Source organism: Pithys albifrons, chromosome 22 (genome assembly GCF_047495875.1).
Source record: "Pithys albifrons albifrons isolate INPA30051 chromosome 22, PitAlb_v1, whole genome shotgun sequence".
In the NCBI taxonomy this organism is placed as follows: Eukaryota; Metazoa; Chordata; class Aves; order Passeriformes; family Thamnophilidae; genus Pithys; species Pithys albifrons.
Genome location: NC_092479.1, coordinates 8842529 through 8858831, shown reverse-complemented (window position 1 = coordinate 8858831; position 16303 = coordinate 8842529). Strand labels below are relative to the sequence as shown.

Here is a 16303-nt window from a genome sequence, read left to right as displayed (position 1 = left end):
TGCTCCTCAGGCCTTTTTGCTGTGCTGTTTTTCAGATCCAGCAGGGATTGAGAAACACAGCCCAGCTCAGCCACTGATTCCTTGGAGAATCTGCAGCCTTGGGAATTGCTGAGCTCAGTGGCCAAACCTGATGCCTCAGTTGCCCAAACCAGCACCAAGAGGCACCACAACATAAAGAAAAAGAGCAAGTTCCTTCCTCTGGCACTGATCTTTGCACATCACATCCACTCTGTTTCTTGTTGCTCCAAAGCTGATGTGGACAGGGCTGCTGTGAGCAGGGACTCTCCCCCAGTGTGCAGTGCCCTGGGAGCCCAGAGCTCACCCAGCAGCTCCACTGAGGGCAAAGAGCAGCCACAGCAGGTCTGTGCATGATCAGAGCCCCAGCACTGGGCAGCAGGGCCCTTCTGCCACTGCAGGGCAGCTCTGGGCAGGGCAGGAGCCTCTCTGGTTTGCAGCAGATTGCACAGTACCAGAGTGACCTCCCTCCTGACACACCAGCAGCAGCTTTTCAGAACTTACCCCTCAAAGCAGGATGTCCTAGAAATAAAGGAGTGGGCATTTAACAGGCACATCCCACTGCCATGGGCTGTAACTGAGATCTCATGTATGGTTCTTTTTAATTGCAGCAAGATTGTTTTGAAATGGAAAATCAGAGCATTCTCTTCCAAGTCAGGCTTGTCTGATGTGTTCTACTGTTGAACAACAACAAAACTGACAGCTCTGTGTGAAGCACATTAACTCCCTGCCTTCCTGTGCCTGAGAAACTCCCTGAGACTTCTCCAGCCACTTTCAGTCCTGACTCTGTGAGCACCTTGGGCATGAGCAGCTACCATGGAGAAGACTGAATCTTGCTCAGCAAGACAGCAGGGCCCAAGAGATGGTCTGGGAAACAGAGGAGTCATCAGAGGAGGAAGAGAGGCAGAGCTGTGGGAGGAATCGATTGAGGGTGAGCATCTGCTCCTGAAACAGTTCCAGACAGGTGAGGCCTTGCCTTTTATTGCTACAAGCATCTGCCTCAGAGCACCAACTCCCAGCAGGGCTGTCAGCCCCACCTCCACATTTGCTCAGATAAAGCCATCCCTTTTCTTACCTCTATAATTTCATGAATATTTTGTAATCACAGGGAGGACACTGCCTAGGAGGAAATGGATGTATCCATCTGCTATGGATTTATTGTCTCCACAGATGCTGGGGAAGATCAGGATGTTGTCAGCTGGGCTGGGTCCCACCTCTGAGCCTCCTCTGTTCCACATGGAGAAAGCAGGAGCCACCCTAGCCACAGAGCTGTGCACAGGGAAGTGGTGATGGGGCAAATCACTAGTTAGATCTTAGGACAAGTGCCATGACTGTGTTTAGTCAGTTCTCAGGTTACCACCATCCAGTGAGTCCTTGCAGCCAAGAATATCACCTGGGATCACCCCCTGGCTTTTCTGCCATCCTGCCACAACCTGGTGTGAGCTGCCCTTCCTGTCCTTGCCTCAGTTTGTGGCTGGAGGGGCACACCCTCCTCAGCAGCCTTTGGGACTCACATGCTGCAGCTCTGCACTTCCCTTGGTCTCTCCTCTGCCCTTCTGAGCATTCCAGCCATGGCTTTCCCAGTTCCACCTGGAAGGGCAGGGTGAAGCCCTGCTCCTGCCAGTGCCAGCCAGCCCTTCTGCACACAGAGAGCTGGGCTGGCCAGAGAGGAGGGAACAGGAGAGCCTGTGCCTTTCCCTGCCTGCTCCAGAAAACAGGATGGACCCTGTCAGGTGCCAAGAACTCTGTTATTTTTGTCTGCAGATCAGACACTGCCAGATCAGACCCAGGAGGCATAAAAGGTTTCCCACTACTTTGAAATTAATCTTTCCCTTCCAAGAGTGGCTGAATGAATGTTCCCAGCATGGTGGGTCCAGAGTCCTGCTGGAGGTGGGGACTTATGTGGCCTCTTTATAGACAGCATAAATGTAGGACACCAGGGGCTAAAATGAGCTTTCAGCTTGGCAGGATTCAAAGTACATCTATGCCTTGTCTTAAAGGCCTTTCAAGTTTCTTCATGCTCACAGAAGGAGGAACTTCCTCTAAGGGTGCCCTCAGCACCTTATTCTCTTGTCTGGTGACCTGGAAATACCCATCAGCTTTAACCACCCTAAGGAGGTTGAAGTGTTTGCTAAATTCGGGTCAGGCCCCCAGGCAGAGCACCCTTGGCAGCAGCACCAGGGGGACCTGCTGTCCCCTGCTGTCCCTGCACTGCCACACTGGCCCCTGGGCTGTGTCATCAGCACTCTGCCCTCTCTGCTCAAAGCCCCTTGGCAGTGCTCGGGAGTTCAATCTGGAGCACAGCACAGGGAAAAGTGTGGTTGTGTATCATCCTGGGATTTCCCTCCTAAAAAGGGGATTGATCCAGACAGAGAACACACAGCCAGCAGGGACATGGACTGTGCAAACCAATGGAGTCAGGATCCTTCTGGCCACGTCCCTCTGTGGGTGTCCCTGCAATTAATGGTCAGTGCATCTCCCAGAGGGCCCGACCCTTCCCTTCTGCCCAGGACCAGATGTGCTGCATATCAATGCACACTGGCTGTTTCAATTTCAAAAATATGATAGGATCAGTGATGCTTAAAATGTACTTGTTAATGGCAGCAGTTTGTGATTTCACTTCATTTAATACAAACCATCTGCTCAGAGCAGTTGGAGCTGCAGCTCCCAGACAAGGGAGGGTGTCCCTGAGCTGCCACCAGGGTGCTGTGCCTGGCACCAGGGCTGGGCCCTGCCTTGTCCTTGGGGTAGGAGCTGCCATGGCCAGAGGGCTCTGCAGGGACCTCTGGGTGTTTCCTCTCCACCATGCAGAGCAGAGGCAGTGCCTGGTGGGGTGACAGGTGGGACTGGGCATCGATGCTGCCTTGGCCCCACTACTGGGATGAGGGAGAGGAGGGCACACAGTGAGGGCACCAACTGCACTCCTGATGACTGTCCACAGACCCAAGAGACCCCAGCAAAAGGTGCTCTGTCTCTCCAGAAAGAAGGGGAAAGCCACGTGTCCCAGTGCCCTCCCTGAGTGACAAAAGCAGGTTGTGCCACCCAGCACCTCCAGTCTGGATCCCACAATGACACCCACAGGAGCTCCTGGGCAGGGAGGTCACTGCTGGGCTGGCCTGGCTGGGGCCTGGTAAAGGACCACACAGTGCTGTTCCCAGGCTTGTCCTCAGCTCCCTGGTGCTCTGGAAGGCTCAGGTAAAGAGGCACAGGCTTGGTGTGGGGTGGGACATCACCTCAAGAGCCTTCGTTGCAGTGCTGAGCCTGGACAAGGGGAGGGAAGATACAGAGGAAAGTGTTTATAAAAGGATCAGCCACCCTTCCCAACTTCTCCCCTTTATCTCTGCGGTTCCAGAAAGCTCTGTTTGTTAAAAAAAATCAAAAGAACAAGAAAAGAAACAAAGAAAAGAAAAGCAGAAAGAAAACTGAGAGAAGGAGACCTCCTCCCCTCCTACTCACAGGCTGTGGTATTCCCTGGGCAGCCCTCACCGTCCGTCATCCATCCATCACTACCCAAAATAAATACAATTTTAGAGCAAAACCCATTAGAAAATAAAGTGCATCTGGAGTTGAAAAACTTCTGGAAAAAGGGGATTTTTTTCCTCTTTTTGTTTCTTTAGAAAAAATATCCTTTAAAAAGAAAAGAAAACAAGCCAGGGAGCAGGAGGGCAGAGGCCCCTACAGGGCTGTGCCGTCGGGCAGAGGCCCCTACAGGGCTGTGCCATCAGGCAGGGTGATCCTATGGGGCCGTGCCATCGGGCAGAGGCTCCTGCAGGGCTGTGCCATCGGGCAGGGTGATGCTCATAGGGCCGTGCCGTCGGGCAGGGGGATCCTATGGGGCTGTGCCATCGGGCAGAGGCTCCTGCAGGGCTGTGCCATCGGGCAGGGTAATCCTATGGGGCCGTGCCATCGGGCAGAGGCTCCTACAGGGCTGTGCCATCAGGCAGAGGCTCCTACAGGGCTGTGCCGTCGGGCAGGGGGATCCTATGGGGCCGTGCCGTCGGGCAGAGGCTCCTACAGGGCTGTGCCATCGGGCAGAGGCTCCTGCAGGGCTGTGCCATCGGGCAGGGTGATGCTCACAGGGCCGTGCCGTCGGGCAGGGGGATCCCCACGCCGCTCCTGAGCAGGGCCAGCCCGGCACCGAGCGCCAGCAGCGCCGCCCCCAGCACGGCCAGCAGTGCCCGCAGGCAGGAGGCGCCGCTGCGGGTGAAGGTGCCCGGGGCCATGGTGCTGAGCAGGGCCGTGCTCACGGTCAGCGTGTACGCCAGCGACACGGCCGTGTTGAGAGCCACGATCTTGCCGAACTTGGCGAAGGGCGCGATGATGCAGAAGAAGAGGGGGACGGTGGCGATGACGGTGGTGACGGCGCTGGACACGATGGCGACGCCCACGTGGCGCACGGCCTCGATGGTCCTCCACTGGCGGCACAGCGCGGGGTCCTGCGGGCACAGGGGTGAGGGCACGCTCAGGGTGCACTCGGGGTTTAGGGGAGGCAAACACCCATGGGCTGTTTGGGTTCTGTGCCTCCTCCACCACAGCAGTCACTGCTGGGCCTCCCCCACACGGCTGCTGCAGGCACACCCCACACCTGGCACCAGAGACCCCAAGCTTTGGGTGGTCTCCATCTCCCCAGACAGACAAAAGGTGTGAAGGAGGCCAGAAAAGAGCTGGAGCACAGCAAGGCAATTTGCAGAGGTTAAGAACAAGTAGGGCTGTTCCAGCACAGACTGTCTTCACTTGGACATGAAAAGGGCTTGCTTTGGGCACAGCTGTGCCAGTAAGAAAGGGGCAAACCACGTGGGCTGGACCCTCACTTGGGTTCACTGTACTCAGGTACACAAGCTCAGTCTGAGCTCCTGGACAAGCAGCAAACACTGCAGGGATGCTGTGAGGGAGGTGGGACACGTTCCCCCTTGCCCATCATGGGTCCTGCATCCCAGGCAAGGGGCACAGAGGGCACGAGAGGAACCATTGCAAGGCTCTGGGAGGAGCAGGGCTCACCTGTGCCTGGTGCAGGGGCAGGTTCTCCCCTGCCAGCAGGTAGCCCTCCACCAGGTGCACACAGTAATCCACAGAGGAGCCCACGAGGATGGAGAGGGAAATGGCCTCCACAGCTCCCATTTCCCAGCCAGACCAGTACATGATGGTCACCACCAAGCAGACGACCCCTGTGTGAGGAAGGTGATGTCAGGCAAATGTGAAGGACTCTGGCACTGCTGCCCAGGCCCACTGACACACCCCAGTCCCTGGGGAGTTTGGGATCATCTCCCTGCAGGTCTGTGCCAGCCAGAGTGCTGGGCACACCCTCCTGCCACAAACACTGCCCTCACCTTCCCTTGCCACAGGGGCCATTCCATAAGGCAGCCAGACCTGCTGGGGCTCATGATGGAGCACCCAGTTACCTCAGAGTGATGCCAATCTGGGCCAGTTGTTGCTCAATGAACCCAGAGCCCAGGCAGGTGTGTGTGTGCACAGGCACCACAGGGAAGGGGGCCTTGTTTTGCTGCTGGAATTACACACGTGGTTACTTTTTGAAAGGCAAGAGTGATGTTTGTTTGTGAGTCATGTGTGGGAGACTAAGTGGTTTCAAAAATGATAGATTTGATTTTTGAAGTGAGAAGTTTAGCAACACACTTAGACCACAATATCATCAAATCACCAGCCAGGAGAGGGAACTATTTACAAATTTGCTTCAAATACTAACAAAACTGCTAAAATATTCAGCTTTAACGTCTCCCACTGCTTGGAAACCACAGCCATGGTGCAGATTCTTGGGAAGTAATGCAATTGTTATTCAAAGCATGTGGGACTTAATCACATTATTATACATAACAGGCAGGGATGGCATTTGTGTAGCTAAAACCCTTATTTAAACAAATAGAAGGGATTGTGTAGATAAAACACACTGGGAATTAGGCACACAAATCTACTTTCCCAGTGAGGTTCTTGTGCAATTGTTGAGAGTTTCTTCTGTTCACTTAGCAAGTCTGTTCTCCAGGACTGACTCCTGGAAGGCCAAAAGGGTTTGCACAGAGAGAGAGCAATTCAGTTCCAATCACCAGAGACTCAGCAATGCCACAACCCACCAGCTTTAGGAAGGAAAGCCCAACACACTGGAATTGGGGTTGTTACCTAAGATGCTGAGCAGCACTGGCAGCAGGAGGAGGATGTGTGTGGTGAACACGGCCACGGCAGCCACACAGATGACCAGCGAGAGGACGAGACCATACAGGGCACTCTGCACTCCTGCAAGGGAAGAGCCACCTGATTGGACTCCCACAAGGTGCCAGCTGGGATGAGACGGGCACTGTGTCCCTGTTGGCACCATGGCAGGCAGGACTCCCACTGGGGAGATGGGCAGGAGAGCATGAGAGTAGAAAAAAGGTGACATCAATGAATGTCACCTCAGCAGGGCTGAGTCCCCTCCCTTCTCTGCTTCCTTGGGCTCTGGCTGGGACTGACAGTGCCCACTGTCTGGGGCAGGAACAGGCTTGGGGAGCTGCACAGCCATGGCAAGGGACTGAAGGTTTCCCCTGTGCCCACCAGATGGGATGGAGGGTGCTGTGAAGGTGTATCAGAGGGGGTCCCCAGGACAGAAACATGGCTGCCACTTGCCTATGATCTCCATGAAAATCTGCTTCCAGTGCTCACAGGTCTGGAAGCCGTGGCGGAGAGCAGAGCCCTCTGGGAAGAGCTGGAGCTGCTGCTGCAGGAATGTCTCCCACTTCAGGTAGTCAGCATAGGTCTGGAAGGACGATTTCCCCTTGTAGGTTGTCTGTAACAAGAGGAACTTGTCACTGGTGTCCTGCTCTGCTTGTGTGGCAAGGGAAGAGGCACAACAAGCCAGCTGGAGTGGCAGCACCAGGAAGAACTGGCAGTGGCATTTGGGCAAATCTGCCAGCAGCTTTTTGCCTGAGCTAATTGTGGCACCAGCTGCCACTTCTTTCAACTTATGAGTGCATGTATTTGTCTGCAACAAGGCACAGACACAGAGACACCAAATTACAGCTGCAAATGGAAGTGGCCAGTGCAGAAAGAGCAGAGACAGACCCCCAGGAGTCACAAGATGGAACTGTCACCAGGGTAGATGGCAATGCCATGTGCTCACCGATTCAAATGCCATGGAGATCCACTGCACCTTCCCATCCTTCACTCCCACTGCCCCATGAGAGAGCTGCCCAGGCAGCAGGTTTGGCTCAGGGATGTTCTTGCACTCAGGGTGCAACATCTGCAGAAAGGAGGAGATGCTGTAACCTGGAGAGAAAGAAAGAGCAAGGGATGAAGGGCAGGACAGGGAAAGGAAGCACTTTGGAGCAAGGGGATTAAAAAAAAAGAAACCAAACCAAACCCCACAACCAACAACCCAAAAAGAGAACCCCAAGAGAAAGCTGCAGGCCCCACTTGTCAGCAGCTGCCAATCTGGTTTGCCAAAGCCCTTGAGGTCTTGGCCCCAGAGCCCTCAGCTGCTGTAGCTTGAAAGGACCCTCTGTGCCATCAGCATGGCACAGGACACTGCCACTGCTGTGTGTGCCCAGCTGCCAGGAAGCAGCACAAAGAGCGAGTGCTGAGGGCCTGGCAGGGGTTTGCTGCAGGCATGAGATTGGCTTTTGGGCAGAAGCCAGCATGGACTTCTGAGGCTCAGCTCCACACCCTTGTGACCTCTGATGCTGGGACAGACAGTCCCCGGTCAGGGGTGTAAAGCCACAGAGGCAGGGAGTGACCTCACTGCCATGAGATCAGGTGTGACTTGATGGTTATTCAGCAGCTATTAAGAACATATTTACTGATTCAGAAGATTAAAGTGTATCACAAGCAATACCCATGTCTGGAAAGAACAGATGCAATTTTGTTCTTATCTTCCTGGATTAAATCCCAAAGAGGCCATTTTTCTTTCTCATGTCCCAGAAAGCACAACAGCCAAACTGCCTCAGGAAGGACAGGAGGCAGCAAGAGCAGCCACCCCTCCTGGCTGGCAGCTGAGGAGCCCAGCTCAGGGCAGCCTGGTGTAGGCAGGGTGAGTGCCACCTACCCGAGGGCAGGCACTGGGCCCCTCCAGGCTTCACCAGCTCGGCGTTGCCGGCGATGGCCTTGCACAGGCGGCACAGGTTGCCAATCTCTCGGAAGAGGTCGAAGCTGTCATCGTAGACAACGCTGCCCTTTCCCAAGGAGACACAACAGCAAGAGCACCACACGTGAGGCACACAGGGCAAGGCAGAACCCTTCCAGCCCCCTGGTACACAGCCTGGGACCAGCTGCTTACCCAGAGCACAGTGGGCAAAGCCAGCAGACAGCTCTGCCCCCCAGGTAACCCAGGGAGAAGCTGCATGTCCTGCCCACCCCCAAGAGCTCAGCCAGTACCACAGAAACCTGACAATGAACAGCCACCATGCCCCACCACAGCCTTTGGGGTCTGCCTAAGGAGCAGGTCTGAGCCCCTGGAAGGGCCCAGCACTGAGCTCCAGCTCTGGGCCCATCCCACTGCCTGTGGTTCTCACTGCCCTTCAGAGGGCACAGGCAAAGGCTGATTCTGCCCCCAGCTCAGAGGGCAAGGAGAACAGCAGAAAGCTGAAGTGCATCAGCCAAGTGAACATATCTAAGCACAATTTTCCTGGGGAAAGGCTGTGAATGTGTCAGGGTATCAGATCTGGGAGATAAGCTGTTTCTAGAAAAGTCACATTTAGTAACCTTTCCCTAGAGTCATTGATTTTTATTCTTTCACGTTAATATCTCATAACAAGATAAACCATTATAGAAAATTATCAGTTCCCTCAGTCTTAAATTTGAAGTGAGATTTCATACTGAGCTCAAGATGGGTTTGTTCCTAAAATCCTCAGGAAAGCCAGACTTAGACTCGAAATTAGAAGGTAATATATTGCACTCAAAGGGATTTTCTGAGAATTCTGAGGTGTTTTCAGTAAGGCCTTTTCTGATCTCTGTTATTAGTTGATTTGCTGGAGCAGAAGTGTCTTTGGCTCCTACAGCACCACCAGCTCTGCTGCTGCAGCCCTGCCTGGCTGTGGGTCAGCCCTGCCTGGCTGTGGGTCAGCCCTGCCTGGCTGTGGGTCTGCCTTGCCCACTGTGGGTCAGCCCTGCCCTGCTGTAGGTCTGCCCTGCTGTGGGTCAGCCCTGCCCTGCTGTGGGTCAGCCCTGCCCACTGTGGGTCAGCCCAGCTGTGGGTCAGCCCCGCCGATGCCCGCCAGTGCCCGCGTGTACCATGTCCCCGATGACGTGGTTGCCGGGCTGGCCGGTGCGGTTGACGCCACGGATGCCAAACACCACGAAGACCATGGCACCGGTGTCCACCAGTGGCCGCGCCGCCGGTTTGCCACAGCCCTCCTGCTGGCACGGGTTGAACCCCGACGTGGCCGATGGCTTCGCCCTGGGCCCTGCAGCACAGAGGACAGGCTGGTCACCAGGCTGGCACGAAGGGCCAGCTCTGTGCTGCCAGCTGAGCACTGCCAGGTGGGCACAGCTAAGCCAAGCACTGCCAGCCGGGCACTGCCAGCCGGGCACTGCCAGCCAGGCAGGGGCTCCTCTGCTCACCTCTCTCGCTGGGAACGTACAGGATGCCCTTGGTGGGTCCGTCGGGGCTGGAGCTGAGCAGGCAGCCTGGCGGTGCCACACACACACGGCCATGGTAGGGGGGCTTGTGTGACTGGGCAAAGTACAACCTCCTGTGCAGCAAAGACAGGTGGTCACCAAGGGCAGAGCAGGGAGGATGCTCTGCCAAAGCACCACGTGGGAACAGACATTCTCAGGGAACAGAGGGAAAGGGGAGCATCGCCAGACCTGGACCCCCCAAGCCTTTGCTATTCTGTGCTGCCCACATTGAGCCCCAGAGTTCAGGGGGGTAAGGGCAAGCAACAAGATCAGCCACCCAAAGAAGCCCCCAGTCAGTCACAGCCCTGCACCTGTCAGGCCTTTGGCACAGTGATGATGCTGTGGGCATGCAAGATGACTGCAGACATGGGGCACATCCTGACTGAGATCCAGGGCCATGGATGTCACCAGCTGAGGGCAGGACTGGCACTGGCCATTAGGCCTCCCAGTCAGCTGTGCTGTCTCTGCTGCCTGGCCACGAGGGGAGCTGCAAGGTTACCGTGTTCGCTGCTGCTCCTTGGAGGCCACGTAGAAGCTGAAGTCGAACTTCCAGCCCCTCTTGGTGTCACAGGACAAGGTGGTCATCATCCACTTCCTGGGGCTCGTCTGCTTAAGCAGCCCTACTGTGGACACACAAGCTGTCAGCTTCCTGGTGAAGTTACCGAAAGGCACTCTATACACCTAAGCAATGGATTAATGAAAACAGACACTTAACTCCACGGGCTTGCAGCCTGTTGCACGTCAGCATCACACACTCCCCTCCTCCCTGAGCACTGGCACAGCCACACAGAGCGGGCACTGCAGGCACAGCCCCAGCCAGCCCCAGCCCTCCCCTTCCCAGGCTTGCCCAGTATGTGACAGGCCCCTCAGCACCCAGTTCCCAGTGGCCAGGGCTCAATGGGGGTGACGTCTGCTCCACTGACCCCCCAGTTCTGCTTCCATTGCTGACAGTCACATCACAACAGCAACAGGGAGGTGCTGTGGCACTACAGGGCATAGTCTTTAACAGTGCCAGGCACAAGGCCTTCCTTGTCAACTGCCTTACTGCAGATGTCACCCAGAGCTACCCAGGACCCCGTGGAGAGACAGGAGGAGGCTCTTGTGCTCACCTGCTGAGTGCTGCACTCTTGGCAGAGGGGTCCAACATCCTGCACTGACTCACCTGGAATGAAGGCACCTCCCCGTCCCCCGGTGACACCGTCTGCCAGGGCGCAGGGACGCTGGCATTGAGGGAGAATCTGTAGATGGCAGGTCTGCCCTTGCTCCTGGACTTGGAGATGTACACAGTGCCCTGCAGATCTGAAGAAAACAGAGGGCATGAGGGCTGCTGGTACTTCTCGATCAGCAAATCCTACAGACATGGACAGGACACAGGAGGGTCTGCTGTCTCCTCTGGGACTGCAGGCACAGCCTCTGCCTTCTGGCAGCACAGCACACCTTCCAAAGGCTGGCACAAACATATCCTGAGCTGCAGTAATTCCTGAGGGCTAATGTCAGCTCAAGACCTGGCTCAGTAACTCTTTTTATCTTCAAAATCACTGCAAAACAGGCTGAATTTACTCCTCTTGACCTGTCAACAAGGCTGTGACACAGAACAAAAATCTCTGAGTTCCCAGCCCTGTACTCAGATGAGAGGGATCTGTCACTCAGCTGTACTGCCACCTGGGTTATAGGACTATGTCCTGGAGAGCAGGAGTCACTCAGGGAAAGTGGGATTGCAAAGATTCCCCTGACATCCAGCACTGGGGCTCAGCAGGGCAGGCCTGAAGAGAATTATTCCCCACCAGCTCTTTGGGGAGCACATGGTTTAGTTTCTGCCTGAGTGGACCCTTGGGCCCTGGCCCCAGCAATGCTCAGTCACCATGCCCCACTCACCTTGCTGCCCTGTGTCACTGATGCTGCCTTTGCTTCCCCAGGGTGACCCTGAGCCCCTCTTCTTTTTTTCCAAGGAGGTCCGGATGTTGTTCTGCAAACTGTGGGGCTTTTCCTGAAACAAACCTGTCCCACAAGGTTAGTCAGGGAGGAAAGAGTGAATGGCATGAGAAGGGACAGACCAGCCCTGTGCACACCAAGGACTCTGGTGCTGAACTCCAAACCCTGAGTAGGAACTGAGAGCCCCAGACCTCCAGCTGGCCACTGACAGGAGACCAGCACTTATGAACAGAAGTAGTCAGTTCTCGTGGACTATGAGGGACTTGCTCCAGAAGAAACACTCAGACAGCTCCTGACTAAAGCAGGAAATACTACTCAAAATATTCCCCTTGTCCAGCAGCTCAAGCATCCCACTCCAGTGTGTGCCTCCCTTCAACAGGGTCCATCCCATGCCCAGGGAGACACCTGAGCCCTGCAGGTGGGCACCAGCACTCTCACCTGAGCAGGTGATGCAGGAGATGCCCTCAGCACTCAGGTTGTACTTCAGGTCCAGCAGCACCTGGATGTTGGTGTCTGGCCGGAACAGGACGGGGGCACGGCTGGCAGGGTGGAGGCGGCTGGCAAAGAACAGGGACAGCAGCAGGACAAGGAGGAAGAGCCCTGCAAGGAAAAGGCCAGGTCAGTGTGTGGGGCCCCACATGCACCTGGCACTCAGGACATACTCAGAGAGCAGCCACGTGGCAGAAGGATGGTGTTTTCAGCTGGAAAAGAACCACCTCCAAAGCACACTGGCAGCTGGGCTTTCCTGGAATGAGCCCCATGCCTGGAAAGCCCCAGCAGGACTTGCCATTTTCTATCTGAATGAAAGGAAAGGGATGGCAAAGTCCCTCATGCAGTTCCCTTGGGGACTGACTGTTCTGGAAGGCCTCTTCCACTGCACCAGAAGCCATTTACCCTGGCCCTTTCCTCATCTCTTGTCACTAATAATCAAGGCTTGGGGACTGACTGAGATGCTGTCAAACCCTCTAAAATCCATGCAGATGGAATCCCTCCCTCCTTCCTTACCCACAATCACCCATCTGCTCTTCACTGCAGACCACAGCACCCAGTGCTCCAGCAGCTCCTGCAGACGAGTTATCAGGTGCCCTCTGTTGCTCTTCTCTGCAGGGAGCTGCAGATTTTCTGGCATCACAGAAACCAAGGGCACATCTCCCATTTCCAGCAGGACTACAAGAGAGAGAAGTAAAGTCTCAGTGTCATGAGCACCTCTCAGAGATCTCTCCTTGTGGCACGACAGAGGAGCTGCTCTGGGGAGGTGATGTTGGAGAACAACAAAGTATTCTGTCTCCTGCTTCCTAAATGCAGTGGTCCAAATGGCAGGGAGGAGAGGAGAACTCTGCTCCCAGGTGAGCTGTCTTGGTGCTGTGGATTAGAAGTTTCGTGCCCCAATCAATGCTTCCAGAGAGCAGGTCACATTGAACCCAAGAGAATTAACAAAGTAGTCAGAAAGCAGATATTGACACCCACTGAAGATCTCAAAGCAAATTACAACTGTTGGTGAGTCCTGACTCCTACAACCCCTGTACCAGCACCATCTCCAGCTTACAAGAGGGAGACCTGAGGCAAGGACCAGTGCAGGGCCAGGGAGACCTGCAGGAGGGACAGGCAGTGGGATCCCACCCAGCAGGCACGTACCAGGCTCCTCCTCCACGCTCAGCAGTGGGATGTCATCGTCCAGATAGGGAAAGGTCTCTCTGCCCGCTCTGGAGGAGGCCTCTGAGGCAATGAAGAGATCTTCAGCCAGGTGCAAGGCACTCTTTTTGGTGCACTTCTGACTACAGCTGGATTGGAGCAGAAAAAGAGACAAAGGCAAGAGTTTTGAGCCACATACCCAGCAAAGTTACCACTGGGCTCCTTCAGTGGCAAGGAGAGAAGCAACAGCCTGCCCTTATTACTTGGAAAGACAACAGGCACTGCCAGGAGCAGTTTCCATGGCTCAGTGCTGAGAGGTCAGGGCTGGGTTGGAGGCACAGAGCAGGGCTGAGCTCTGCACAGTGGGTGCTGAGTGATGGGACTTCATCTCCCTGCTAATGAATTAAATCAGGCCAGGTCACCTGCACTGCTAAGGAGCAGGGAAGGGGAAAGGTGCTGGCTTTCAAACAAATCTGCATGTCCTGCTTGTGCTCACAGGCAGGAGCAGTGAGCATCTGTCTGCCTTGCAGGGCTCGTGTCTCCAGAGCTTGAAGTTTAGCTGAGCATTAAGTGCTCTCTGAGGACTCAAGTGTCTCCAATACCCCTTGGGATTCAACCAAGAGGATTGACTGGCATTGCAGAGTCTGGCTCTTGGGAGGCACCTTTGCACATACCAGGGCAGACTGGTGAGACCCAGACCATGAGACTGGGACCTGACCCTTCCATTTTCCTCTAGTCTGGAACTTTTCCTCTAGGCAGAACTTAAATTCCCCTTCTGACAGAGCCAAAGCCAAGCTGCCTGAGAGGAATGAAGGTAACTGAGATGATAGGGCAGGAATTTGCACACTGCCTTGCCTGTGAGTTCCGCAGGTTCCCATCCACAGGCTCCAGGGCTCACCTGGTTTGGCAGGAGCCCTCCAGTGGGGACACATAAAGGGTCCATATTCCAAGAGCAGCTGGCATGGTGAAGAGCACAGCCACCCAGCAGCAGGAAACAATCAGAGACATGAAGAGCCCAAAGTCATGCACAGCTGGGATCTGCGTGAAGAGAGAGAGAACATGGAGTTGGGATCAGCTGGGGCAGGAGAGCTGGACAAGCAGCAGGCAAGAAAGAGATGTCTGGAGGAACCTGAGAATGGCACACGCTGACCTCACCCTCAGCCATGGGAGTCAGCAAAGCTGGGAGGTAAAGCCCTGAGACAGAGGCTGACAACACTGGACCCTGTTTGGTCAGTGGCACAGGAAATCCTGCCTTGGATGCTGATAGAGGGAGAGTGCCCAGTGCCTGACAGCAGGTAAGGGACAGCCCTGCAGGGCGAGCAGGTCTGGCCTCCCCCTGTGCTGGAGGAGGGACAGACGGTGCTGGCAGGTCCCCACTCTTTCAGGCCCTCTGGCAGAACGGCAAACCCCAAACCCCACAGGTGCAGGTACCTGGGAGAAGATGTTGGCAGCATATGCTGCAGCCGTGGTGAGGGAGGTGAAGAAGGTGGCCTTGCCCGCCGTCTGCACCGTGTGGATCATGCGCAGCCGCAGGTCCGGCAGGTGCGACGCCTGGCGGAACGTGTTGATGAACACAAAGACATCGTCCACCCCTGGCAGAGAGGGCAGAGGTGCTGAGACTTTGCTCACAGCAGTGCCACATGCTAAAAATCTCATTTCCCCCTTGACATCTGACCTGCAAATATTACACCTGGGGGGAGGCTTTGGGGAGGGACGTGCTCACCAATGCCCACGATGACAAAGGCAGCCACACCATTGAGTATACCCAGGTACTGGATCCCAAACACGACGTGGTACAGGAACAGAGCCACCAGGCAGCTCAGCCCAATGCTGGCAATGCCAAAGAAGGACAGGAACACTAGAGCAGAAAAGAGACATGGAGAGAATAGTATCTGTGGCCACCCCCAGCAGAACAGACCCCTCCCACCTGCCCTGACCACAGCCTACCTGAGCAGGAGGTGAGGATGTACACCAAGACAGCTATGCAGCTACTGCTGATGAAGGCCAGCAACATGTCATTGTTGAAAGTCCTCCTCACTTCATAGTCAAACAAATCTGTCCCTCCATACAGCACCTGGACTTTGCTAGGGTGGGAAGATATGAAAGAAGAGGAATAGGCAGAGCTGAGTGAAAAAGGAGCAGGTGATTTAAAGCACAGTGTCTCCTCCAGAGCCAAAGGAGGTCACTGCTCTAATAACCTGGCAGTTCTCTGAGGAAACAGCTCAGAGTGGTGAGAGCAGGTTGAATGAGGTAGCTGCTGGAGGTGAAGTTCACACAAGAAGGCAGAAAAATAAAGAGCTCTTTTAGCTCTATTTTACCTCCTCTCTCTCAGAAGTCTTAAGTAAAGCTCTACTCAACAAAGCCATACAGACCTGGTGGTTAAAAAAGCCTGCATTTCCTGAAACTTATCCTGCTCTGAAATTCCTCTCCCCATCCCTCTGTACTAAAGCAAAAGCAGGATTGGATGTGCAGGTTGATGCCTTGCCTAAAGACCATCTCAGCCCCTACCTCAGAACAGCTGGGGAGAAATTCAGAGGAGGAAGGCAGCTCTGTTTGAGCCAGTGGAACTGGATTTCTGAGATGTGCATGAGCCCAGCTTCAGGGGAGATGCTTTCTCTCCTTCATCTGCAGCACGATGCCATGGCCACTGTTCAAGGCTGACCAGCAGTCTGAGCTGGATGCCAAGCCCTCTGTGCCCAGTTCCTGCCTAGTGAGGCTGCACAGCACACGGTTATGGGCACAGAGAGGCACGTCCAGCCCGTGTGAGCCTTGAGGCAGAGCTTTCACACCCTGCCAGGCCTGTTCCCACCCTGCCCTGCCTGCTGCCAGCCAGCCCCTGCCCTGCCTGCACACACCTGGTGGACTGCTTGGCCAGCATGGCCACGTAGGTGACCACGAAGCTCTGGAACTTGCGGCGCTGCTCCTCCCAGCGATCCTCCACCGAGTAGTAGTTGGGCAGGGGGGCCCCGAAGAGGATCTCGCTCCTCAGCAGGGAGCTCTTCATGTTCTCGGCAGACAGGCCCTCGTCCACGTACCAGTAGAACTCAGGGTGGGTCATGGCCAGCTCCAGGGACCCTGGGGGAGAGAGCAGCACCTCTTTGTTAGGTCCTCACTGATTGTCTTAGCA

The 16303-nt window shown here is 55.2% G+C and overlaps 1 protein-coding gene across 1 annotated transcript in view; it reads right to left on the bottom strand.

Annotated features, from left to right (window-relative positions):
* Positions 1–3944: 3944 nt before the first annotated feature.
* The window catches only part of DISP3 (dispatched RND transporter family member 3), a 78822-nt gene continuing 66463 nt past the window's right edge, over positions 3945–16303 (bottom strand). The window contains exons 6-24 of the mRNA XM_071575899.1: positions 16032–16251; positions 15124–15260; positions 14900–15034; positions 14608–14768; positions 14075–14214; positions 13180–13325; positions 12550–12711; positions 11983–12144; positions 11488–11610; positions 10775–10911; positions 10112–10293; positions 9556–9686; positions 9226–9398; positions 8042–8168; positions 7121–7266; positions 6628–6787; positions 6145–6258; positions 5014–5180; positions 3945–4451 (exon numbers count right to left, since the gene is read on the bottom strand). Coding sequence (XP_071432000.1) covers positions 4089–4451; positions 5014–5180; positions 6145–6258; positions 6628–6787; positions 7121–7266; positions 8042–8168; positions 9226–9398; positions 9556–9686; positions 10112–10293; positions 10775–10911; positions 11488–11610; positions 11983–12144; positions 12550–12711; positions 13180–13325; positions 14075–14214; positions 14608–14768; positions 14900–15034; positions 15124–15260; positions 16032–16251 — 3086 coding nt within the window. The 3' untranslated portion in view covers positions 3945–4088. The remainder of the gene's footprint in view (positions 4452–5013; positions 5181–6144; positions 6259–6627; positions 6788–7120; positions 7267–8041; positions 8169–9225; positions 9399–9555; positions 9687–10111; positions 10294–10774; positions 10912–11487; positions 11611–11982; positions 12145–12549; positions 12712–13179; positions 13326–14074; positions 14215–14607; positions 14769–14899; positions 15035–15123; positions 15261–16031; positions 16252–16303) is intronic.